Source organism: Temnothorax americanus, unplaced genomic scaffold (assembly GCF_048541705.1).
Source record: "Temnothorax americanus isolate GAGA-0224 unplaced genomic scaffold, ASM4854170v1 Scaffold193, whole genome shotgun sequence".
Taxonomy (NCBI): Eukaryota; Metazoa; Arthropoda; class Insecta; order Hymenoptera; family Formicidae; genus Temnothorax; species Temnothorax americanus.
In genome coordinates this window covers 19,516-47,061 of record NW_027509332.1, presented here as the reverse complement: position 1 = coordinate 47,061, position 27,546 = coordinate 19,516, and the positions used below count along the sequence as shown (strand labels likewise).

Here is a 27,546-nt window from a genome sequence, read left to right as displayed (position 1 = left end):
ATGTTATAAAGAGCGGTCGACGTAGACGACGACGACGACGTATCTTAAAAATAAATTTTCGCATTTGGACTTTGCGTCGCAATATCTCCGCTCGTAGGGCACGTAGCGGAATATTATGAGAGAAACCCCCCCCCCCTAATTGGACCCCAAGCTATCGATCAAGCCTACTTAGAACTTGATTCGTTCACTCGTTATCGAGATCTCAACATCTCGGGTACTCGCAACCCGTCGCGTCGCGTAAAAGAGTCACGGTCGGTCTCGCTCCGCGTGTACTTGGCGCGAGACACTACCGTGTCTCTTGATTACCACTGTTTTTTTTTCGAGGTTACGTCTACCACTTGTTACTTAGATTTTTTTTAGATATAATACTACCACTGTTTTTTTTTTCGAGGTAACAACATACATATACACTACTATGCGTGTACTTGGGCGCCTTTCTTTACCTTTTTTTTTTTAAATTGATTTGACGCTACTACGATGCTACACAATTGGAAAATTTGTGTTAAATATAACATAAATCACATGTCCCAAACGGTCCACTCAAATTTTTGTGTTAATAATATGGATATGTGTTAAATAATAACACCGATATTATATGTTAATATTTTAAGAAAAAAATGTAATTTGGATCGTAATTTGAAGTTAATTGTGCGTCCAATTAACATAACTTTTATATTGAATCTTATGTTGAATCATCTCCACTTTTGTTATAGAGTAAAATCAACATTTTTTTTCTGTTTGCCACATTTAATAAATACGTTCAAATTGTGTTACTTCAACATATTTTTTAAAATTATTTTAATAATTTTACATTTTACATTTGTTAAGCTCAATTAACATAACAGACATATGTTAAATCTACACATGTATGTGTTGATTGCCTCTATATAGCCAAAATTGCCCGTCAACGTGTTGGTAGAAACACGGCGGTTGACGGTAGAATAAACCTTAATTACACAAATGCAGAAAATGTTATCTTCTTTTTTACAAAAGGTAGATTTATAAAATCCTACATCTCAGAAGCTCAAAATGCAATACCGACTGTTATTATTACATTTAAAATTTATTATTTGTACTATCAGTAAAACAAAATAAAATACAGTAAATCGGGATTGCTGACTCGTTAACAATAAATAATTCCAACATTATATTAATATCTATTACGAATCTAATTATCGCGCGTAAAACTTCGAACTTATAATGCAACGAGCAAAGTTGGGCGTATGCATACTTTGATCATAAAGTCTTCTTGCGATTTTTATGTACGTACGAGATAGCATAAAAAATTTTCCGAATTTAGTCTATAAAAATTTTTTTATTTACTCTATTTACATTTAGTCTCTATCTTCTCTCTTCGAAGTATTTTTCTTGTGATTTGATACAGCAATCCCAGTGCTTCAGCCATGCTTTAGCCATTTGTTGAAAGTTTTTCTTCTGCAGCGCATCAAGCACTGTCTACGATTTGGCCTCGATCTAATATACCGTCTCGAAACGTCCCCCCGTGAAACTCCAAAAATTGGCCCTTCGAGACTCTCAAAATATTTCGTCAGGCTTTTAGTGATGAAGTTTTAGGCAATATTTCGAGTCATTCGAGACATTTATTCATTTACTGTACGTTACTTGCGCGGGGTGTAAAATACAAAAATTAGTCTTAGAAATCTACTAAATTCATGAAGTAAAAACTTTCTTTATCGATCAATTAAATGCTGCACAAATAGGTTCACAATTGAAAAGAAACTTTTACGCTCATCTTTATTTAGAAAATCTATATAATATTATTACCCTTTATATTTTTAATGGTCATCATAGAGAACAATGAAAATTGATGCATGTATAACGTGTGTTAAATACATCCGAGTATTTACATTTTAAAAAGTCACGCGAATAACGTAGAGTTAAAGAAGAACATATGGCCGCGCATGAGCAACTTTCGAAAATGTTGAAAAATTGAACAAATTATTTGTGAGAGAATCATCGCTGTCGACTATTTTGAAAGGGATGGAAACCAAATGTAAATAAGATAGGTAAGTTTAAAATTTTTTATATACTGTAAGTTCGAAAAATTTTCGATACCAACATCGTATAACTGTAGGTACTCGTGCACGAAATTCATGTCGTGCGGATTTTTAACAGACGATAGTAGAATGAAAGATGTAATTTCATAATCTGAACGGTTGATACGATTATTATTTGCATATGATAGACTTCACTTAACACTTCATACAAATGTCTCAAGATCTGATGAAAAATTTTTCATATAATAATATATGTATACAATTTTATATAGTATATAATATATATAAATTTTATATAATAATAATATATAAAATATGTCTATATGTATATGTTTTTTTCTCTTGTATATTCTCTTTTTGTATAATCTCTGTCTGTATATACAGGAAAAATAATAAACTGAATAATTAAAAAATAATTAGAAAAATAAATTTTGTATTGTTTTTTTTTTACAAAAAGTAAAATTACGATTCGATTATATGTATTCTGTATATAATCATATTTTATATTTATGATTATTATATTTATATATCATTATGTAGGGCAATTTTTTCTCATTTTGTCAAACTTTATTTTTTATTTAAAAAATTTGAAAATTATTTTTATAATTATTTTTTATTTTTTTAAATACTTTTCTTTGTGTACAAACAGAGATTATAAAAGAAATAAAACATATATAGACATATGTAGAATTATATACATTCATATATGTTTTTATATGAAACATTTTTTACCGGATAAATATAGTGTACATACAACATAGCGACACAATATCGAAATTATATTTTTTATTTCATCCGTCTATCATCTTTATAATTTCATCATGGTATTGCAATATCCGCGAATGTTTTGTCGCTTTTTATGTGAACTACATATTTCGCTATTATACTATTGGTCTACGGACGCTGCAGATCTAACGACAGGTACACGAAATAAATTAGGTAACACTAGTTTATTAAATAAGAGCAATACGATAATAAAACGCGCCTATTTATAATATTTATGGCAGCATAAATATGCGCACAGGGTAATCCTGGAATCGTACTGTCCATCCGTTCGTCGTAAACGTCCAATACATTATTAATACGAGTCACTCGCAAATGGCGAAGAATTTGGGCGATACAGCGGCTTTTAATATGTCTACGAGTACTACATTGTTGTACTTTTCATTTATAACAACTTCGTGATGATTGCGTTACATGTTATAGAATAAACGCTTCGCCGTACGTTCGTCGCAAATTAATATATATTACAATCCTTGAAAAGAGAGACGTAGCCGCACTTTGTTCGCCAATTGCAGCGTTAAATTGATGCGAAAGTACGGGTGTAAATGCGGACGTACGTAGGGCTATCACGATATAAGTTTGATGAATGATATCATCAGATATTTGTTATGTGAGAGCAACAGCCGATTGCACCGATTTCGCTTATCGCTAATAGCAATTAACTGAACTGTCACTCATTATGTATATTTACGAACACGGTAACAATTTGGCAATGGCGACTTTTCTATATCACATCAGAAATCATGTATAATTTGGATCCTTAAAACTATATTTTTAAAGGAAAGTATCCCGTGCAAAAAATATTTTAGAACATAAATTAATCCGTTCTTATATTTGCAATGAAGTAAATTTTAAACAGCTTCAGTGCACGATGATGCAACCAGATCTGCATATTCCGTCTGATCCCAAAATGAACCCGGCAATTTAGCCAGAATGTTACAAGCGTTTGCGAACTTCCGCGTCACCTACCCTGCGGGAGTTATGCGATCGTTACGATGACAAATAAATAATTTATGTACAAAGCCAGCGAAGCTTTTTGTCGAGAGGGTGTGAAGAGGGGAACCGAGGGCAGTGTCGGGTACGTTTGTTTCCGGTGTTCATTTAATTGCTGGCTCTCCGCTTCGCGTCGAATCGTGTCTTCGAGAACGAAAGAACGCCAAGCCTCGACGACCTACAAGCGGTCGCGCGCGCATTCTTTTATGGTAACCGTTATCACGATATCCTACAAAAAGCGGATGCATTAAGAGAAATTGGCAAGAACCTATTTTGTGAAGTTACGTTTCTAATTGTCGAAATTAAGACCCATTTTAGAAAACATTTGGATCATTTCTCAACCCATTTCTATTCCCAAGTGGCCTTACTTTTATTTCACAAACGATTAAGAAGAAAACAATCTTTAGAATTTTTATTTAAACATTTTTTAAGTCATTCTCCCGATTTTAAAGATTAGGAATTTATGACTACAAAATAAATTCTTATCAATTCCTTGAAATTCACTAATTTTACAGGATAACAGGAAACGACTGTATTATCAAGCTAGGCAAGCTCGCGTTGCCTACCGAAGCAAAAATTATAGGGGCGTTAGCTCGACTGGTGGTTGACCCATCTTTGTTCGCAGAGTCGCGACGTCGTCCTCTATCTTAATTAACAATTTGTATTTCTGCAAGAAAGAAATAATTGTATTGAATAAATTATCAAATAAATTGTAAATATCTCTCAATAAACTTATATTCTCGATTTGTCCGTACTTACCGTCCTATTGTCACCCGATGTAGTCATCCAGGCATAGACCATGTATCCGGGTATGCAGAGCATGGAGGATAGCGCTGTAAACCAGCCTAACACATGCGACCACCATGGGTATTCATAATCTAGATATTTTATAGGCGTCCACTGAACCAGATTAAAGACGAACACGCCCTGGAGTTTAACATTAAACATTATATATTTTTATTAAATTATATGCCAAAATTTTATTAAAGTAAAGTCCACTTAACATTGAATAAAAATTAAAACTTATTTGCTAGATTGCATAAATTGACACAATAATAATTCTTGATATTTTTGTAGAGGAAAATCCGTAGATAGAAGAAAACGCAAAAAATCTTTTTACAAGAATTTTATATATCTCTTGTATATATCAATATATCTTATATATATATATATATATATATATATATATATATATCTTATATATATGTTATATACCGACCGTAGTCGAGATCGGGAGTTAACGATAGGTGGCGTGATGTACGTGACCGCTAGGCGGGAGGTAAGAAGCGTGCGTGAGCGTAGCGACAGCGAGTCACATACATGTACACGGGCAGTAGTATCTGAACGGCACTGAGATATAGAATAAACTCATAACAACGAACAAGGCATCATTTACTTGACTACCTTAATACACCACAATTGGCGACGAGGTTAATGTGGAAAAGATATCCAACGAGGATAGTAAGAAAGGACATTTTCCGACAAGAATATTCCGACGAGCACGAGAAATCGGGAAGGCTCTAGAAAAATGGCGATGGCTCAAGGCGGGACAATGGCAACGGTCGGAGGCATAGAGGAATTCCAGCCAGGGAGAGATGCATTCTGGATACAATATATCGAACGATTGAAATTTTACTTTATCGCAAATGGAATAATCGACCAGGTTAAGAAACGAGCTATCCTTCTCAGCGCATGCGGCAAGGCAACATACGCTCTCATACGCTCAGTAGTTATGCCGAAAGCACCCGGTGAGTTACCGTATGAGGAAATTATACAAAAAGTAGGGGAACACTTTACTCCCAAACCATCCAAAATTATTCAAAAATTTAAATTCAATAAAAAAAGTCAAATTGCTTCAGAATCTGTCGCGGAATATGTTGCAGATTTACGTACACTGCCCACATCCGGAAATACGCATAAGATTTAAAAAAATGATAGAAATAAGAACACAAAATATGAGGAACCGGTAAAATGGTCGGTAGCGAAAAAGTCTTGTTTTAGATGCGGTGAAACACATGCGCCAAACAAATGCCGATTCGTAAACGTGGAATGTCGGTACTGTAAAAAGAAAGGTCATATCGAACGCGTTTGTTTTGCATAAAAGAAAATGATAACTAACAGTAGTTTAAATACAAAAAAGTCTAGTGAGGGTAATACACACGTAGTATCAGACGCTCCGTATGTGCTTACACAAAATTCGATTGAATATAGTTTAAATACGGTTAGAGAAACAACATATGAAAAAATATTTACGTACGTTAGAATTAAAGATAAACGAAAAACCACTTTTGTTTGAAGTAGATTCAGGGGCTACGTGTACTATTATAAGCGAGGAAACTTTTGATAAGTTATGGCCGTGGTATAAACCGAAAATGTTGGAAGAAGATATTACATTGCGTACATGGACATGTCAACAATTAGAAGTAAGGGTAAGGTTTATGGCACGAGTAGAATATAAGAAACGTATACACAAATTACCGTTAATTGTTATAAAAGGAAAAGGAACTAATTTACTAGGTAGGAATTGGTTTAACGCGTTAGGGATATCACTGTCAGGAATACAGCAGATTCAAGCGAAGCAAGAAATATATGAAGCGGTAATTGCGGAGGAGTTAGGTACTTATACGGGAGCGCCAGTTAGTATAAAAGTAGATCCAAAAGTAAAGCCTATATTTTTAAAAAGCAGACCCATACCATATGCACTCCGAGAAAAAGTAGATGAAGAAGTACGTAGGTTAAAAGCAGCAGGTGTTCTCGAACCGGTTGAACATTCAGAATGGGCTACACCCATCGTAGTAGTTGTAAAGAAAGACGGAAGTATACGTTTATGTGGAGATTCTCGGGCTACGATAAATAAAGCTATCAAGAAGAATGCATATCCATTACCCACAACAGAGGAATTATTGGCACAACACGCAGGAGCGAAGTGATTTACAAAATTGGATTTCTCCGAAACATATTTACAATTACCCGTTGATGAAGCAACATCAAGGTTACTTACAATAAACACTCCAAGAGGATTAAAGCGAGTTTTAAGAGTACCTTATGGGATCACCTCAGCACCAGACATTTTTCAAAAAGAAATGGATACTGTTCTAGAAGGACTGGAAGGAGTAGGGAAGTTTTTAGACGACGTAATCATAACAGCGGATTCAGAACAAGAATTAGAAAAGAGAGAAAAGGCAGTACTGGAAAGGTTATACAATGCAGGATTACGACTTAAGAAGAGTAAATGTATTCGAAACACTGACGCAGTGGAATATTTAGGGTTTAGAATAGATGCAGAAAGGATACATCCAGTTGCAGAAAAGGTCGAGGCAATTACGAAGGCCCGTACTCCTAGAAATAAGGAAGAGCTCCAAGCTTTTCTGGGATTGTTGAATTTTTATTCATGTTTTTTGCCACATAAAGCAACAGTACTTGAACCTTTACACAGACTTTTGGACGCTCGGAAGAAATGGGGTTGGACTATGACGCACGAGAAAGCATTCCGTACGGCAAAAGAAATGCTAATATCCAGTTACAGCGTTAACACATGACGATCCGAAGAAACCTTTCATTTTAGCATGCGACGCATCATCATATGGATTGGGAACCGTACTGTCACACGCGGATTTAGATGGCAAGGAGAGACCTATAGCGTTCGCATCTAGAACGTTATCCAAGGCGGAAAGAAATTATTTGCAGTTACAAAAAGAAGCATTATTGATCATTTTCGGAGTAAAAAAATTTCACCGATATGTGTGTGGCTGGGAGGTAACAATTATAACGGATCATAAGCTTTTGTTGGGTTTGCTGAGCTCAGATAAAGCAACACCACAAGTCATATGTCACTCCACCACAGTTATTGAGGTGGAGTCTAATTTTAACAGCTTATTCCTACAAACTAATATACAGACAAGGTAAAAAAACATGCAAATGCAGATGGTTTGAGCAGATTACCGTTGGAAACGCCAGAATTCGATATTTCACCGAGCGAGATTCAGATGTTGAAATCTATACAGGACATACCAATAAATATGAACGACATAGGGAAGTGGACTCAAGCGGATCCAGTATTATCCAGAGTTCATGGTTAGCTATTTCATGGGTTTCCAGAAGATCAACAAGAAGAGCAGTTTACACCATTTTTGTCACGTCAAACCGAATTATCAGCACACAAAAATTGCATATTATGGGGATTAGGTGTTGTGATACCAGAGCGAGCCAGGAAATCTGTTCTACAAATGTTACATAATGCACACCCAGGAGTGGTTAGGATGAAGGCATTGGCTCGTAGTTACATATGGTGGCCAGAAATGGACAAAGCCATCAAGATATACGTTAGCAAATGTAACCAATGTCAATTGACTAGAAATAATATGGCACCAGTGAAGGGAACATGGGTATCCCCGGGAAGGCCATGGACGCGTCTACATATAGATTTCGCTGAACCGTTGCAAGGGAAGACATTTATGCTAGTCATAGATGCATACACTAAGTGGTTGGAAGTGTTTCCAATGAAGGATTGCACTTCAATGGCAGTCATCACTAAACTAAGAAATTTATTTGCGACACATGAGTTACCGCAAACCATTGTGTCAGACAACGCAACGGTATTCACTTCAAGTAAATATTGGTCTTTTTACAAAGAAATGGGATAACAGCAATGTATAGCGCCCCATATCATCCATCTTCAAATGGACAAATCGAAAGGTACGTGCAAACAATGAAGGCGACTTTGAAGAAGATACCGAAGGAAGAGTGGGACGTAGGATTAGCACGGTTCCTATTCACGCAACACATTACACCTAGCACAACGATAGGTGTCTCACCAGCAGAGTTACTTATGGGACGTCGATTGCGTACAGCATTAGTTGGCCTACACCCTAATAATACGAAGGAGATACCAGTAACCAAAACATCCAAGATCCGAGTATTTGAAGCACAGGATCCAGTGTTTGTAAGAAATTATCTTACATCAGATAAATAGATAACAGCATGGATAATAAAACCTACGGGACGAGTAATATACGAAATCCGTACGGTAGATAGACAGACTTGGATCAGGCATATTGATCAAATCTGCTCCCGGAGGGAAATAGAGGTGAATGGCAGAAGAACAGATTATGAAGGCAGTTGAGAGGAGTTCCCAAATATTACTGAACAAGCACAACCGGCAGAAGTTGCGGGAGCACAACCAGAAGACATTCCAGAACCCGAGAGAGAACCCGAAGCAGCTCCAGAACCTGAGAGGAAACCACGAAGATTGACTCGAATAAAAAGAGCACCACAACGATATGAAGACTATCAGACTCATAAATTAAAGGGGGAGGAGATGTTATATACCGACCGTAGTCGAGATCGAAAGTTAACGATAAATGGCGTGATGTACGTGACCGGTAGGCGGGAGGTAGGAAGCGTGCGTGAGCGTAGCGACTGCGAGTCACATACATGCATGTACACGGGCAGTAGAACGGCACTGAGATATAGAATAAATTCATAACACCGAACAAGGCATCATTTACTTGACTACCTTAATACATCACAATATATCAAACGACGCGGTAACGTCGCGACACCAAGTACATAAAAAGAGAGTTAGCAGACGACGCTACCAAGTAGCTTATCTGGAGTTTTTGGGGCGATCAATTTTCCTAATGAAATATCTCAAGAAAAAAAACTGCGATCAAAAATCTGACGATAGTTTTCTAATATAACGTTGATACGAGTTTTCGATTGCGACCAGTTTGATTAAGATTGGTGCAGTCAATACTGAGACCTCGAAATCTCACATGTCAAAAAGTGAATTTTTTCGGCGACATCTCAGGAAAAAGTTCAGATTTCAGTCACACGAACACACATACGCAAAGCCAGTTTGTGCAACTGCATTCACACGCTCACATTCCTTGATAATGATTGGTTATCTCGCTTATATGCAGATCGAATCTCAAGAGTATCATAAGAGTGAAATTGATATTAAATAATGTTGGTTAGTTATCTTAACGGCTTGTCAATGCGTGTCAAAAAAGGTTAAATTTGTTTCGCGTTTGACAGTGCGAAATTACAGAAAGACTTCCAAGAAAGAATTTTTTAAGAGAGAGAGAGAGAGAGAGAGAGAAAGAAAGAAAGAGAGAGAGAGAGAGAGAGAGAGAGAGAGAGAGAGAGAGAGAGAGAGAGAGAGAGAGAAGGAACAAAGAAAGAGAGGTACATTTACATATATTTTAAAAATATTGCTTCCTCATAGAGCAAGCTTTGTTTTCGTAAAAAAAATTTTTGTTTGTTTTTCTGAATGTGTTCAGAATGTTCTAAAACGTCGAAAAATTGCAATTTAAAAAAATGTTTGTATGTATGTATGTGTGTATGTGTGTGTGTATGCGCCAAATTTACCGAAATTTCTATAACTCCAGAATTAACCAACCAAATCTTAACGTATTATATATGAAATAGGGGTAGAAAAAAAACTGAAGAATATAATATAATTAATAAAAATTGCTAATAATGGGGTTACCGATTTTTATCTAAAAAAAATCTATATGATTGCCTTAATTTTCGCAAATTTTGAGATATCGAGCTTGATTTTTTTATGGATAGAGTATTATTAAAGGTAAGTTGGTGTTGAATTTGGCAATGATCGGTGAAGGGGTTACCGATTTTTGCCTAAAAAGTGTGAACGTTGGGCTGCTCCTCTTCGTCAAATCGCACGGACGCATCCTGATTCGCGTATCTGTACTATTCAATTTTTCATTCATTTTATTACTAATAATAATTTGAATTTATAATAATCGATTCTTATTATTTTACGTATAAGGGACTGCGCATAATAAAAAGAATAAGGAACAGAAAACGGGAAATATAAGGAACAGTTTATTATTAATATATGAAATTTATTAACATATGTAATTTATTAACACAGAATAGTCGAACAGAAGAATAGTGCTAAGAAACAGTAATGAATCTTTATTCTATATGTTATATGCCATGTGTGTACACAATGCATATATTAATATTAAGCTGTTTCCCTATTTCCTGTTCTCTGTTCCCTATTTCTTTCATTGTGTGCAGCCCTTAAAAGTATCAAGTTAAAGTCATCGAAAAGTGAATCCTTCATGAGATATTTTATATTTTATAATAAAAAATATGACAATTTAAAATATCTCAAAAAATTCTTAACGAAAGAGAGCTTTATTATAGCGTTTTGAAAACGTTTCGACATCAGCTACAAGCTACAAGAATATGTGATAAAGAACAGGGTGTTCTATATATATAGAAAAATAAATTTGACCTTGAAATAGTGCTTTAACCTTGACCCAAGGTCAAACAAAAGGTCCTCAAATTACTCTCTCAAGATTGAACAACTTTTGTCTGAAAACTTTCCTTCTTAAACGTACAACTTTTCCAATTTGAACGATCTAATTAAAATAAACTACCTTGTTTATTGTTACACATATAACAATACAGCTGTTTCTTACATGATAATATTGAGGCAAATTGTCAAAAACGCATACATTTTCTTTGCTGAAAATGTGTAATAAAATTTAATATTAATTTCTATAACATTACAAAACATAAATAATTTCCACTAAAGACAATAAAATTCCAATATTAAATAAAAGGACATTACCAATGTAAGAAGAAACATATGCCAAGTATATAAAATAATACAAATTTGTATATTATTAATTTCTACAAAAAGTAGTAAAATCCTAACGAAAAGTCTTTACAAAAGAAAAAAAATACGCCAAGTATATAACAAATCAACGTATATATGTAGATTTTGGAAAAAATAGATGTCTAAAATTAACTTCGTTCATCAAAAATAGACGTGAGATCAATGCAATAAACTAAGTACATAATATATAGTATCAACGTTATAATGTGAATTGCAATTTTTAGTACTGCTATCTATATATTAAGTAAGAAGTACTTAGCTCTCATTTACACTTTGTTATATTGATTCGTTGGTTCTCTGCATGTATATTAATAATAAACGCTGAAATATCCAGGTGAGAAGTTAAGGAAAAACTTAACAGATAAAATAATTCTTCGCCAGTGGTAAATCAATAAACAATGAATTTTGTCGGCCTAACTGGCAATACATTTAAGGTGATTCTAGCATTTAGGTCAAATGTAGATAGCCCGGAAAATATGATATTAAATGAAAGGTTAACGTTCTTAGAGTGCGTCTGAAAAATTTCGAATTTTTTTACCGCTTGGTTCCGGAGATATATGTCCGTAAACTTTGCCAATTTTACATGATGATAATAGGGAAAGAAGGGTCAGATCGCACATTTATGGAATACGTTCATACTTCTCAAGTAGATGAATGAATAAAAAACTGTTTAATCGATCCAATAAACATTTCTAAAGATACTGACGCGACACCAAATTGATTGACCGTACCGTATATAAATAAAGCGAAACTTTCGACAAATTTTCGGCAACTTTCGACGTTTCGACACTACACGAGAGTCATGGCGGCCGTCTTGAGTGGCTGCTTGGCAACGTCGCACGCGTCAGCTGACGCACAAGTCGCGTGTCCTACCATTCTCCCACCGTTGGAGGTTATAAGGAGGTTTTAACATATCTTTTTCGGCAGTTGTATAAATATATTCACTATCGTGGAATTCTAGAAATTGTGACGTATATTTTTTCTATTTTAGTATATTTTATTCTTTACCGGCGTGATCATATTTATGGTTATATCACCAACTCTAGTCAAATTTGTGACTTTGCTCTGATATTTTCAGTTTATAGCAACGGTTAAATGAGAAAAAACTTTAAGGAATAATTAATTTTAATGCTAATTTTTACGTACTAAATCATTCATATTTGTCACTAGTAACAATAGTTGTTTTTGTGACTTTAAATTACTGCGAGAACCACCTTAATATATTACAACGACGTTTCGACTCATGCTTTGAGTCCTTTTCAAGTTACGTTACAAGCAATGATAAATTGCGCGTCAAGTTTTAAATCTAATTGTCATCGTTACGCTATGTGATGTTTGCTGTATTTCGGACCACATAGCGTAACGATGACAATTAGATTTAAAACTTGACGCGCAATTTATCATTGCTTGTAACGTAACTTGAAAAGGACTCAAAGCACGAGTCAAAACGTCGTTGTAATATATTAAATGTATTAACAGTTAGGCCGAAAAACTTAACATCGAGACTCAAAAACTTGGCGTGCCCTGGGCATATTGAAATACATTCAAATTTATAATAAAAAATATACAATACATATTCAATAATGTTTAGTTTTTAAAAACTAATAGCATTCTTAACATTTATAATGAAAGTCAATTTATTTATTTAGGCACGCCAAGTATTTGAGTCTCGATGTTAAGTTTTTCCTTAACTTCTCACCTGGATATTTCAGCGTTTATTATTAATATACATGCAGAGAACCAACGAATTAATATAACGGTGTAAATAAAAGCTAAGTACTTCTTACTTAATATATAGATAACAGTACTAAAAATTGTAATTCAAATTATAACGTTGATACTATATATTATGTACTTGGTTAATTGCATTGATCTCACGTCTATTTTTGATAAACGAAGTTAATTTTAGACATCTATTTTTTCCAAAATCTACATATATACGTTGATTTGTTATGTACTTGGTGTATTCTTTTTTTTCTAATTTTTTGTTACCGATTTTTTTGGAAACCGGTATCAGAAAATTTGAGAAATTTTTCGGGAAATAATTGAATCGAATTTTAAAGAATTGTATTTAAAACGGGTAGAATTTTCCGGGGAGTGCTATAAACTGTATAGTTTTTTGTTACCGATCTTTTTGGGAACCGGTATCTTTTTGGAAATTGGTTACGAAATTTTTCCAGAGAGAAAGAGAGAAGGAGAGAGAAAGGGAGAGAGAGAGAGGGAAAAAGAGTAAAAGGGGAGAGAGGGGGAGAGAGGGAGACGGACTAGAGAGAGAGAGAGAGAGAGAGAGAGAGGGGGGGGAGGGGGGGATCTTTCTCTTGGCTCGTTCTCTTTCTCTTGCTCTTTTCTTTCTCTTTCTCCTCTGTCTCTTTACTCTTTCTCTTCTCCTTCTCTCCTCTTTCTCTCTATCTGTCTTCTTCTTTTCTTTCTTTCTTGCTTGTCTCTATCCCTTTCTCCTCTCATCTATCCTCTCTGCCTCCTCTCGCGAGAGATCCTTAATTCATTACTTCATGACCTTTATTAGCTTTCTCAGCTATTTTTACATACTACATATTTATACATATAACAGAACGTACTCTTTTAGCACACGTTTGAACATTTTTAGTTCTTCGCATCTTTTAATTTCGGCTGGTAGTGCGTTATACATTTTTACTCCTTCATAGAAAATACTTTTTTGCGCATTTCTCGTCCTACGAAACACTATTGCTATATCGCCTGTTTGTCTGGTTTGCCTATCAGTGTTCTTTCCCACTAATTCTAGACGGTCTTTTAATTGTTCCGGTAACATGTTGTTCACCGCTTTAAAGATAAATGTACACACATTATAATATAGCCTCTGTCTTATGGACATAAACTGCAGCGCTTGCAGCATATGCTCCACTTTGGTATATCTATTGCATTGCAGTATGACTCTCATAGCTCGATTTTGCGCTTTTTGCAGCCTGGTTAGCTCCGTTTCACTCATGTCAATTAGTAACGTTGCACAATACTCAAAATGAGGAGCTATGATTGTCTTATATATCGTGCATCTGGTATAAGCCGATATATAACTACCTATTCTATTAAGAAAACTCGTTTTTTTTCCTATTTTCTTTAGCATATAATCACAGTGATCTCTAAATCTAAGCCTATCGTCAATCATTATACCTAGGTATTTCATCATTTCGACACGCTCTATCTCAGTTCCATCTAAGCATGTCAACATAATATTACCTCTTAGCTCTTTTCTTACACTTCTAATTATCATATATTTCGTTTTCCCTGCATTCATTTTTAACTTATTTATATTCATCCACTTTTCTCTCTCTCTCTCTCTCTCTCTCTCTCTCTCTCTCTCTCTCTCTCTCTCTCTCTCTCTCTCTCTCTACTATAACAAACATCGAATTCATTTTCCTTTCTAGTTCTGCGCTACTTTCTCCCTCTACATATATTAAAGTATCATCAGCAAACATTTTTATCTTACACTCTTCTGGACAGACTTTGATTATATCATTTATGTAAAGTATAAATAACAAAGGTCCCAATACAGATCCCTGTGGAACTCCATATTCCGTTGCCATTAATTTTGACCATTTATTATTAAATCTCACCTTCTGAGTTCTATTCGTTAGATATGAATTAAACCATTCAAGAACTTTACCTCTGATTCCATATTGATATAATTTTCCTAGTAATCTTTCCCTATCTACTGTTTCAAACGCTCGCTTCAGATCCATGAAAATTACCCCCACCATTCTCCCTTCACTAACTATCAGTTTCCATTCGTCTATAACAGTTTGTATCGCTGTTTCACATGAATAGTGTTTTCTAAAGCCCGATTGATGTTCAGTTATAATACTATTATTTTCTAAATATAATTCAATTTGCTCTTTTACTACTAATTCTAGCACTTTCTCAAATATAGGTAACACATTAATAGGCCTAAATTCACTCGCCTTCTTGGCTTTATCTACTTTTGGAATCGGTATTATTGTAGACGTTTTCCAACTTTCTGGACAGCAACCATCTCTCAGAGAGTTATTTATTATATCAACAAATTCCTCTTTTATTACGCAAAACGTTGCTTTTAATATATCGCTAGTTATTCCCTCTTCCGTACCTTTCTTTTGTGGCAGTCCCTTAACAATTTTCTCTAGCTGTTCTATCGTGATATTCTCAAAATTTTCCATAGTTTCCATATTTTCTATAGCATAAATAATTCTTTTACCTGCGCCTGTAGGCTTATCCTCGATTATAGATTTTATTATACTATTAATACTCTGTATATAATATAAGTTAAATTTATCCGCTATATTGCACCTTGTTGTACTATAATCTATGTTATCTAATATTTCAAAATCTATATCTTCTATTTCTTTTGCATATACTGGCTCGCCTCTAATAATTTCTTTTAAAGTTTTCCACATAGTCGTAGGATTTTCCTTATTAAAATCTATCATATTTTCATAATATTCTTTCTTTTTCATCCTAATTAATTTTACTACTGCATTTCTATTAACTTTAAATTGCAACCAGCTTTGTTCTGTATTGGCATACATTGCTTGCCTAAATGCCTCATCCCTCCTATCCGCAGCTTCTCTTATTTCATCTGAGAACCATTTTTCCCTTCCCACACTTTCGGAATTCTAGATTTTCTCTTCGGTGCCATTATATCTAACGCGTCTACTATACTATTGACAAATTTTTTTGCTCTCTCACTCACACCCATACATACACACTGCCAACCCTGACTTTCCTGTAATTTATTTTTTACTAACATAACAAATTTTTTTTCATCAAACTCTTTGTAATTCCTAGCGCTAAATTCTCTATATTTACTTTCACTTTTATTCACACTCAACTCAACTTCCAGCCACGCATGGTCCGTAATTTTAGGCTCATGAATTACTTGCACTGTTTTATTATTATTAGCAAAGATTAGATCTATAATTGTTTGACTGTCTTTCGTGATTCTCGTCGGTTCATTTACATACTGCTTCATACCCAGACTTAACATTGTCGTTTGCAGTTTCTTCGCATAAAACGAGTCCGTCCTAAGATCTATATTAAAATCTCCTATTACCATGCATTCTCCCTTTATTATTAACTCCTCTACTATATCCTCGAAAAATCTTATAAAATCCCCGTGCGATGCGCTAGGTGAGTGATATATTACCACCATCACTCCTTTATATAATTTATCTTTTACTTCTACCGCGACACACCAACAATTCGAATCTAATTTTCTTACTAACACTGTCTCGTAAACAATATCATTTCTTACATATAGAACAACGCCTCCTGTATTTCTATTCTCAGCATTACATCTAGTTATACTATAACCAGAAACGTTCACTTCACTGTCTTCAATATCCTCGGTCAATCTGGTCTCCGAAAATGCTAAGAACGCAGGATATATTTTCTTCATAATCCGATGTTGAATCTCATCCTTATGCGCTGTCAAGCTCTGCGCATTTGTATACAGTAAAATTTCTTCTTTCTTCTGTCGTTGCTATTCTTCTTCCCAGCCTGCTCTCCTCTTCTCTTCCTGTAACGCCCTTATAAAGGTCGGACATTCCCGGCTAATAGCTTCATGGTCGTCATTTATCTTCAAATTGTATGTTCGATTTTTGAACATACAGTTCACACACTTTTTCTCCGTCGCTGTACAAACACGCGAGTTATGATTCCCCGCGCATTTATAGCATGTTTCTTCTCTCTTACAATTTTTCGCGATATGAAAATATCCCCAGCACTTGAAACATCTTTTGACACTGATGTAATCAAATGCAGGACACTTTTTCCATCCTACATTTAATTTTGCTTTCTGCAATATCATTTCATGTGTTTCTTCATCTACTTCCACTATTATTGATCCTTCTTCATTTCCTCTTCTTTGATCATTCTTTACTTTGACCATTCTCTTCACAATTCGCATATTTACTGTATCTATTTTATTTTGCTTCTTTATCGTACTTATAAGTTTATTATCATCTAAGTTCATCTCTTCTATATTTATATTAATAACTTTCACCTTTGGTTTTGACTTAGATGACTCCGTTACTTTATAATTCTCTCCCAGTTTAGCCTGAACTGTCTCTTTCAGCTTTTTTGCCTCCTCTCCAGTTTCACATCCCATGATTACTACTCCTTTGCTTCCTTTTTTTAATTTCGTTATTCCCATTGCCATATTCTTTATATCTACCTTTTCCTTAATCACTTTTTTCGTGTCTTCACTCTCCTGTTGCACTTTCGGCTTAACAATTATAAGACTTTCTTTCTTCTTTTCTTTAACCGCTTCACTGTAGCTTCTTTGCGTTCCTGCCTTCGATCCATACTCTATTCCCTGTATTATTTTCTTCAAGTTTTCCAACTCTTGTTTAACATTACTTAATTCTTCATGAACTACCTCCTTAATCATTATTTTAATTTCATTTTTACGCAGCGTTTCATCTTTTATTTCTTTGACAGTTCTTATAATCCAGTCTACTTTTATATCCATGCTTGATCCTTTACTTCCACTGCTCGATGTTGTGAACGCTCCTGTAGATCCTGTAGATCCTGTAGATCCTGTAGATGATGTCCTGTCTCTCCCTGCCGCCGGCACCTTCTCACTATCAATTACGAATTCCTCATATGGGCCTTTACACGGCACGTACTCTATTCTGCTAATATCGGCAGAGACAGTTATTTGACTCGTCACTATAACACGTCACTTTCACACGTCATCGTTTTGTGTTCGTCGCCGATGTCTACCTGTCGTACGAGGCTTCGATGACCTCTGTACGAAATGCAGTTCTCGTGTCTATGTATCAACATATTCCGGCTAGATAACACTCATGGCTACCCCCGGTCTATGAAGATATTCGTTACACAACTTTTTAACACTCTCCCTCACTTCTAAACCACCCAAAAATTAACACTTTTACGGAGCAATGTTTCACACGTCTGCTTCTGCTGAAGAGAGAGAGAGAGAGAGAGAGAGAGAGAGAGAGAGAGAGAGAGAGAGAGATAAATATATTTATGCCCAAACATAGCTAAAAGGCAAAGATAGCAAAATGTAGATATATATAAAATTCTTGTTCTTATATTATGTTACTCATTATTTTAAGAAAAACCTATTTATTTTTAGCATAATTAAAGTACCTTCAAAATTAAATTAATACAATAAAGGCGAAAGCAATCAGCACATGTTATTTGACTCTTCTCAGATATATGCGATAAGATAATAAAATTATTGTACTCACAACACAAATCATCGGTGTAGTCACTGTCCAGCAAAATTTCCACCACATAAGAGGATAGTATCCAATCATATCGCGCAGTCCATCGTAGAATCGAGTTACGCCAAACGCCCAACTGATTGATATGCACTCGAAGAAGATGAGGAAGAGTAAACAAAAGCCGGAAACGGCGTACGAATCGAGGATTTGGAAAACGTACATGCCACCTTGAGAAATACACGACAATCCGATGACATAGGACAGGGCGCACACGAGGGCGATAAACAACTCCTTGCGACGACGTAATTTCTGAGGCCACTCGTCCACCTGAAGATCAATTAACAATCAATTAACAACTTAAAACGCGAATATTTTTTTCTTACTAAAAAGAAAAGGAATTTCTTGAAGTTATAGTCGAACCAAGCCAAATATTTCAAATCTCAAAGAGTATAAGCTAAGAAAAAAGGTAATTAAATTTCCAATTTTTTCTAGTTTAAAAGTACAACTTTCTGAGACTTGATAACTTTTTATTGAGGATCAGAGTGAGATAATTTAGTGAGAAAAGTTAGAAGTTAAGTTTGAAAAACAAATACTATAGCCGTGACGAAGCCTTCCATCGTGCAGAACTGGGAGTCGAGTCCGATGAGCAGCAACATGAAGAAGAATAGGCACGACCAAAGCGGCGCGCCCGGTAATTGAAGAACCGCCGACGGATAAGCCAAAAAGGCCAATCCTGGCCCGGAAGCGGCCACTTCGGCGACCGGTTTCTGCTGTTCGTGCGCCATGAAACCCACCACCGAGAATATCACGAAGCCCGCAAACATGCTGGTGGACGAGTTAACCGAACAAACGATCAGAGCGTCCTTGTAGACATTGTTGGTGAATTTGTTGTAACTGCCGAGGGCCACGAGGGTGCCGAGTCCGAGACCGTACGAGAAGAAAATCTGTGTCACCGCATCGATCCATACCTACAAATTCCATTTTGTGTGAATGCATCATGAAAAGGGAAACCCGGAATATTCTAAAATGTTTACAGAATACTCTATCTCAAATAATATTATTAGGATACTATTTAAAAAATATTTTTTTTTACAGAATATCTTTACTTCGCACTGTTGTGTCTATAAAATAAAGTTAAAATCTAAAAAAACTTAAGCAAAAACATAATTGATATATTATGGAAATATAAATTTTACTATTATAGTTATATGTTATTGTTTATTATGTAAAATAAAATCGTTTTGATAAAGTCAGTTCAAGTGAGTTGATGTTTACAGAATTGTTTTAGAAATAAAATAAGTTTCAAGAGCTAATAAATGAAAGAAAGTAACTCACCTCGGATTCCCGAAGCTTAGACAAATTTGGACTGATATAAAATCGAATGCCTTCCATGGCGCCGGGCAGCGTAATGCCGCGAATCAGAAGGACAGTGAGCAATACGTATGGGAAGAGAGACGTAAAATAGACGACTTTGCCGGTCCACTTGACACCTTTCCAGATGCAAAAATAGCAGATTATCCACACTAATAATAATGTACCTGCTAATTCCCATCGGATATTGCCCACGGACTCGATACCATCGCTGATCTGCAACGCTCGACGTCTGAAAAATAGAATTGCGAAATTATCAAGACTAAATAATGCGAAAATAGTAACACTTTAGAGGTGTCCACTTGATATAAGTTTGGTGATATAGAAATCCGTAAATTACGCGCGTCACGTACTCGAAAGTAAATGAAAAATTGTATTTATACTGACTCCCAAAACTCCTTCACAGGGTCCGTAAGTTCCGTCATTGTCACATTAACATGATTGAGCGTGCACATCTTGACGACGCTACCATTCCTCGGCGAGATCTGGCTCCAGCAAAGTAACGAGCTTCTGTCATAAGGATTCACGCAATACTTGGTGTTCCAGTCATTGTTGCAGCTTCCCCAAGGCAATTCTATAACGAATTGCATGAGACAGTTGTAATGAATAACGCTCAAGCTCTTTGTCCTTGTTTTCATCATTAAATAAAACATACCCGACAAGTACGTAATTAAATGTGTGCTTACCGCTGCGCATTGACATAAAAAAATAAAAGATCGCCCAGGCCAGGATAACGATATAATAGACATTCATCCAGCAGGACATGACGGCGGCGGCGTAACCGATGCCTTTGAAGAGTGGCGCTATCTTGAAGACTCCGAGGCCGCCCACCGTGAGCATTTGCCCGAGAGCCAGCTCCATAAAGAACATGGGTATACCGGCCAGGAACAGCGTCAAGAAGTAGGGAATTAGGAAAGCGCCACCGCCGTTTTTATAGCATAGGTATGGAAATCGCCAAACATTGCCAAGACCGATTGCCAGGCCGACCTTTAAAAAACGGTGAAGAAATGGTGAACGTCGAAGCACAGTGCTAATATGTTATGTTAATAATTAAGATATTTTTATGAATAACTGTACATTTTTTAAAACGTCTTATAATATGATGTCTAAAAGACGCCTTAATGACGTCTTTAAGATTCAATTTATGTCCCGATTTTGGACATGGTGCTGTCTGGGTAGTCTCTTCAATTTGATGTTCATATTAGAAATATCTTTGGCAATTAGCGAAACATTTTGTTTGTAATATCGCTTTGCCCTTACGCATTTGATCAATAACACAGGCACATAAAAAAAAGTCGTCTGTGCCAAAGACTAGAACCATCATTTCTTATGTATTTTGACGTGCTGAATCCAAATCCGGGGTCAAAATTGACCCCCACTACACCAATTTTTTTTAAATCGCGAAAAACCACCATTGAAAGAGCTGCGGTGCTCCACAAAACCAGGTCTGGGTACGTCCAACTTGGCCGTAACGTCGGTTGCCACATTTGTACCTGACGCTGATCCACCTTACAGCGGGATTTTCTGTTTTAAAAGGTGATTTTTTGTGATTAAAAAGAAAGTGGGGGGTGGTACAGTAATGCTGGCCCGAGATTCGGATTCAGGACATCAAAGTACATATAATTTGGGTTTTACAGTTGGTTGCCACATTTGTACCTAACGCTGACCCGCACCTTATATTGAGATTTTCTGTTGTCAATGGTGGTTTTTTGCGATTTAAAAAAAATTGGTGTGGTGGGGGTCAATTTTGACCCCGGATTTGGATTCAGCACGTCAAAATACATAAGAAATGATGGGTCTAGTCTTTCGTACAGACCACTTTTTTTTTGTGTGCCTGTGTAATTATAGTTAGCAATATTAACGTAACGGACGATATGCTTAAGGGGATCCTGGAGTGACGGCCGAACTTCCTCGGTGTCAATAATGTCAACATTTCTAATTTTGTTTTCTTTATATCTGTCTTTGTCTAACGAAATGATATCTGTCCTTTGTTCGATTGTTGCGCCATCTCTCGCTACACGCAATACTACTCCGCACGCATACATACTATGAGATTTTCAGACAAATTTTTCTCTTATACTAAAGCTTCTAGGCTCATTTTTGAAAGCACAAATGTTCTTTTTTGTAATCCCGAGTGCGCTGCATGCTTATTTTATTCGTACAAAGTTGAAATTTTTATGTGCAGCAAATGTTAATTGTCACGAGTCAACTGCAAAAATCGATAACAAAACTATAATTTTTCTATTTTTTTTCGTTTTTGATGTAAAATCGACTGCAGCGCACTCCGTTTTTGTGCGTACTTTAATTCTGTAAAAAAATTTTTTCAATTCCGTAAAGCCAATTCAAAGTTTAATCTGTTCAAAAAAATGTCGGTAATTCTTGCCACTCCAGCATCCCCTTAAGAACAATAATGCATTGAATAAGATTTGGCGACATGATAATGCCATTACCACACTGAGAATAAAGTCCAGTTTGGTGCTCCATGTTCCACGATCCGGAAGAGGTTTCTTGTTGGTCGTCGAACAAGTCAGATTTAACGTTGTCGTGCCGTTGTCAGTGTTTTCTGAATCAGCCACCTCAGGATCCCGCGATGCCTCTGTCATGATTGTAGGCTTTCGTGGTGGGCCCACTTGGTGTTCTCTCGATATTTTCCGGTCGTGTACGCAGTCCGGCTGATTATCGACCAGTGTTGTTTCAAACGCGAAGATGATAACGAGACATAACACGGTATCTGCCAAGCGAATATTTCACAAGTTGCTTACTTGAAGACATAACGCGAAGCGAATCTCGAATGAAGAACTGTAATAGACATGCGTTGCGTGACAAAAGATTCAAAGAATTGTTCACTTTAAATCCGCAAACAGAAGCTTTTCTCAAGTAAACGCACTTTTTTCTTTTTACTTTTAAATGATAGAAATTAACGCAAGAGCTCTTACAACTTGTGGAAGATGCTAAATAATTGTAACACCTAAACTGTTACATCAGTGTTTAGAAAAATGCACAGAAAAAATAACATTCTTAAAGGATATCTTTATTTTTGACATGTAAATCTTAAAATGAGATTATACGCGCGTTAAACAAAGATAAATTTCTTACATTAAAGCATTATATGTATCTAGTTTAATAAGGAAAAATATATTTTTGTTATTCAAAAATAATTTTTATTAATGGAAAGCAAAAAATATTGAATAGAGGATAAAAGTACTTTCAAACCAAAAATTTTCATATTATAACGATAAAGACAGTTTTTTAATCTTATTTTAAAATTCAATATTTTCTACGTGAACACAAATAATATTGATTCAATTTTATTATGTTATAATGAAACAGAAGAAATTGGAAAATAGAAGAAGATTATTATTATCATCAAAATAATCACACTGTAGGGGAGACCGGGGCTAATTCGACACTATTTTTTCAAAGGCAATTTTTAATATTTAATTAAAATTTTTAGGCAAATTAAATGGTATATATTTAAAGAGTGTTCCTTCAGGTACAAAATTGATTCAAAAAGTTTTGCTGTACGTCGCTTTGTTTTGCCGCCAGAAAAAGAAAAGTGACGCGAAGACAAATTTTCGTATTGAAAAATGTCGGGGCAAACTCAACACTTTGTCTGATTGACACAATTTGATCTGGAACTTATTTTTTACTGTCTGAAAATAAAAATAAATTGTTTATTGTGTATTTAAAAAGTACAAAAATTCGGAATAAAGTAGCTAGAACAATCATTTAAAATAATGAGAACAAAAATTGTTGAACTTTCAATTATCTTCATCTAAACTCATGTCTGAAAAACAATTAATGCAGGTAAACTCGCGATCGCGCGGACGTGCGCATACATTTGTCATGAGCCATACGGCTGCATGACAAGCATCGTTGGTTACTGGGAGCTGACGAAACGGCGTGGTGTTGACTTTGCCCTGGACGTCGTTTTTCACTTCAAAAACATCAAAATTTTGAAAATATCCAAAAACGATTATCGGATTCATATAGAGCATCAAATTTCTCATGAAAATCACTTACATATAGGTTTGCAAGAGTAAAGTTCGATGAAAGAGTAGAAATTTTCGAAAGATCAGAAAAATTATTATTTTACCATCAAAAACGCTTATGTCGCGCTAAAAATTACACCATAACTCAGAATATCATCAAATCCCGTTGATAATACTATAGCACATAAAGACGCATTTACAATAAGAAAGGCAAGTTTCTATCGATAGATTTAAATTAGCAAAAAGTCTAGTGTCAAGTTTGCCCCGATGTCGAGTTAGCCCCGGTCTCCCCTACTCTTTATATATATGTAATAATTATAATATTTAAATTAAATTATAATATTCTTGAAATACAAGAATATAAAACTCTTTTAAGAAAATTATATATTCTTGCTTATATATGAAACAATATGATTGTGTTGATTTGAATATATTCGTCTTGATTAAAGATTAATTTTTTTCTGTGTGCTTGCAACATCGAAATTTTTATCCTTTTCTATCGTAAAAAGAATTTTTATTTTTTTTTATTGTAAAAGTTTTGACCGAGTTCTCATTCTTTGTATGCTATACGGATGTTCCTTTGGCTTCTGTCACCCGGAAAATCTGCGGAAACCGATTAGGGTTGAACGTTTGGATCAAACATAAATGCTTCTGGATACCGAAAAAAAGTAAAAAGTCCATTAATAATAGTAAGCATTATACGATTATTAAGAGAGCAACCGACTTAGATATATATCATTAGACTTGTGAAAATGTCAACAAATTAATTAAAAGACGGCGATACGAGTCAAGCGCGGTACGTAGTGCGCAACTAGAGAATTAATAGTTACAGAAGTAACGAATTACAATGTATATACGTATATACATATATTCCAACTTAATAAACTGCGCGCCGATTGTATGTCGGACTTGAAACACAGTTATCGTTGGAACATTAATACCCTTCCCTCCCCGGAAATAAATCTATACGATTTAATTTTTAAAAAACTGTAAAGAAATTATTGCGAAAAATATTACCTCAGCCAGGATTCGAACCTGGAACCTCCCTCATTCCGTGAAGGGCGTCGTACCAATTCGACTACCGAGGCATGTGGTAATATTTATCGCAATAACAGCGTTGATAAGTTTAACAAGCGCATGTTTCAGCCTGCGTAGATTAAAATATATCATTAGACTCGTGAAAATGTCAACAAATTAATTAAAAGAATATATGTATATACGTATATACATTGTAATTCGTTACTTCTGTAACTATTAATTCTCTAGTTGCGCACCACGTACCGCGCTTGACTCGTATCGCCGTCTTTTAATTAATTTGTCAACCGACTTAGAGTATGAGATCTCCTATTAAATTAAGCTGTGCTCGCATTGAGTCTCAATAATCATCGAATATTAAAAGACTCCGTTTGCATCGCAATGCGTTCAGATACTGAAATCGAATTTGTGATTGCGCGAAAATCATTAATTAATAGCGTGAGTCAAATATATTTTATGACCAATTATAATGCATACGTATCATAATTAACGCATATCAAAAGGTAATAGATACATATAAAAGATAAATAAAGCTATCGAAAATAAATATAGTAATGTTTAAATATTTGAAGAGATTGCCTAATTTAAAATTTAAATTAATTTAACGTATATTCATACAAATTTTCCTGTTAATATCTATGTAATGCTATATGATTTTATCTATATATTTTTATATAAAATTCTATCTGCAATAAAGAAGAATTTGAAAGAATAATCGCAACAATTATTATTGTCAATGCTCAGTTGAAATTGTTTTAAAAAATTAAGAAAACTTTAGTTATGTTTATTAATCCCACATGTGTCTGTGAAATATATCTAAAGTTAAATAAAAGAATCTATATCAATATTAGGAAAATATTAGTTTGCATTAACTGTCTTTAATTTCATCTCTCAATTATTAATCATTTGCGCTTCTCAAGTTGCTAAATGTGTATTTTCAAAATTATTTCCAGCAATCCGCGCTTATCGGACATCTTCTATCAAACTGACAGCAAGTCAATAAAATATTGGATTTAATTTTAGTCAATCAAACGAGAATTTTATCAAATTAACGGAGACATGCGAAGGCTCCTGCAAGAAAAGAGGCAAGGTATTCTCCGAGGTATACGTAAAAGAAGGAGGGTGGACGATGGCCATTGGTTGCGGCCCGTTAAATACGAATGTCCGGCAGGGGGTCCGTATAATAAATATCGCGATGGTACGTGTTTCCTTGCTTCTCCCCTCCCACCACCGCCACCCATCTCGGCTCCCTCTTCCTCTTCCACGCTCATAAAAAACAGCTATATTCTAATTAGCCGAGGATGTGTCGTTCCGCGTGTTATTGCGAGCGACGCACCGGGATTTTCAGCGTCGTCGTCATCCGTCACAAATATCGTAACGGCGAAAAGCTGAAGTGTCGTGAATTTTCTCTCTGCTCAAAATGTTACGAATGTTTTTTTTCCAGGAAGACAAAGTAATCGCGCGCACGTGGCGTCGGACTTGACAGTTTCAAGTACCATAAAGCACGAGCCTTTGAAATGCTATACTTGACAATCAAATTGTTTAAGCCAGGTGATATCAAGATGTCAGATTTAAAACCTTAATCTAGACCAGGTACAATTAATTTAGACAATACCTACGCTTACGTCTATACACATAAATTAATACGATAATTTAGTCTAATATATCAATTTCGTTAAATTAATCCACTTTAGTTACGCTAGGGCCGCCCGCGCCGCTCTACAGATGATCGTTATTTTTCGTTATTCTTCACGCACGCGCATGGCACACATGCTTCTTTATCAGATTTGATTTTTACACGCCTGAAGTATAACGTTCTGCAAATCGAATCAATTGTCACTAATTGTTTACTAATTGCGCAATAAATTTGCTGTTATATAAGCTTAACATCTTCGTTATATTGATTCCCAAGCGGTCTACGAACCTTACTTAAATCCGGCAATGGAACTTTATATGGAAATCTCCGACCCCGGTCTGATTTGTTTTTGCACACTGCACTTTCTGAGCACTCTTAATGGGCGCGCAAAATGTATAATCTCGCGCTCGTTGCCGGAGTTGTGTTTGCGATGATTGTTCACGCTCAATCTCGGCGATGAAAATCTTCGGTAATCGATGGAACTTGAAAACTGATCAAATCTCTCAGCCGATCTTCAGTTTCTCTTCAACGAGCGTTTCTTCTAATCTCGATCTTGAAATCGCAGTCGATCTGCCGGCCGCGAAATCTCAACTACTCCTCCGGAGTACACCACTGATCTATCGGGGAGATAATCTCGAGGTGCGATCCGCGCGGGTCGCGATCGCTCGCGTTCGCCTGCCGTGGGTGTACTGGCTTGGGAAACACGACACGGGTACCACGGGGAGAGAGTAAAGAATGACTCTCTGCGTTGCGAGCGCGAGTGTCACCCGCGGAATACTGTATGCAATCGGTCTGCGATCAGTCTCCAGTCTCAGATCTTCCATGCACGTCGCGCCAGCCGGCAGTGACTGAAATTGGTCGTACAGGA

General features: G+C 35.6%; 2 protein-coding genes across 3 annotated transcripts; both read right to left on the bottom strand.

Annotated features, from left to right (window-relative positions):
* Nucleotides 1–1,044: 1,044 nt before the first annotated feature.
* Nucleotides 1,045–27,546, bottom strand: LOC143896713 (sodium- and chloride-dependent GABA transporter 1-like). 2 transcript variants are annotated; one of them, XM_077404707.1, is made up of 9 exons: nt 26,967–27,546; nt 22,466–22,746; nt 20,702–21,002; nt 20,403–20,589; nt 19,980–20,247; nt 19,238–19,612; nt 18,669–18,971; nt 4,551–4,718; nt 1,045–4,458 (listed from the first exon to the last, which is right to left on the bottom strand). In XM_077404707.1, the coding sequence occupies exons 2-9, from the start codon at nt 22,616–22,618 to the stop codon at nt 4,369–4,371; spliced, it is 1,845 nt and encodes a 614-aa protein (XP_077260833.1). In that variant the 5' UTR covers nt 22,619–22,746; nt 26,967–27,546; the 3' UTR covers nt 1,045–4,368. The 2 variants fall into 2 exon arrangements, with proteins under 2 accessions (XP_077260833.1, XP_077260834.1); XM_077404708.1 differs by having other exon boundaries at nt 26,972–27,546.
* LOC143896715 (uncharacterized) lies at nt 16,933–18,416 on the bottom strand. The gene has a single exon (XM_077404709.1). It carries the CDS (start codon nt 17,921–17,923, stop codon nt 16,934–16,936), a length of 990 nt encoding a protein of 329 aa, XP_077260835.1. The 5' UTR covers nt 17,924–18,416; the 3' UTR covers nt 16,933.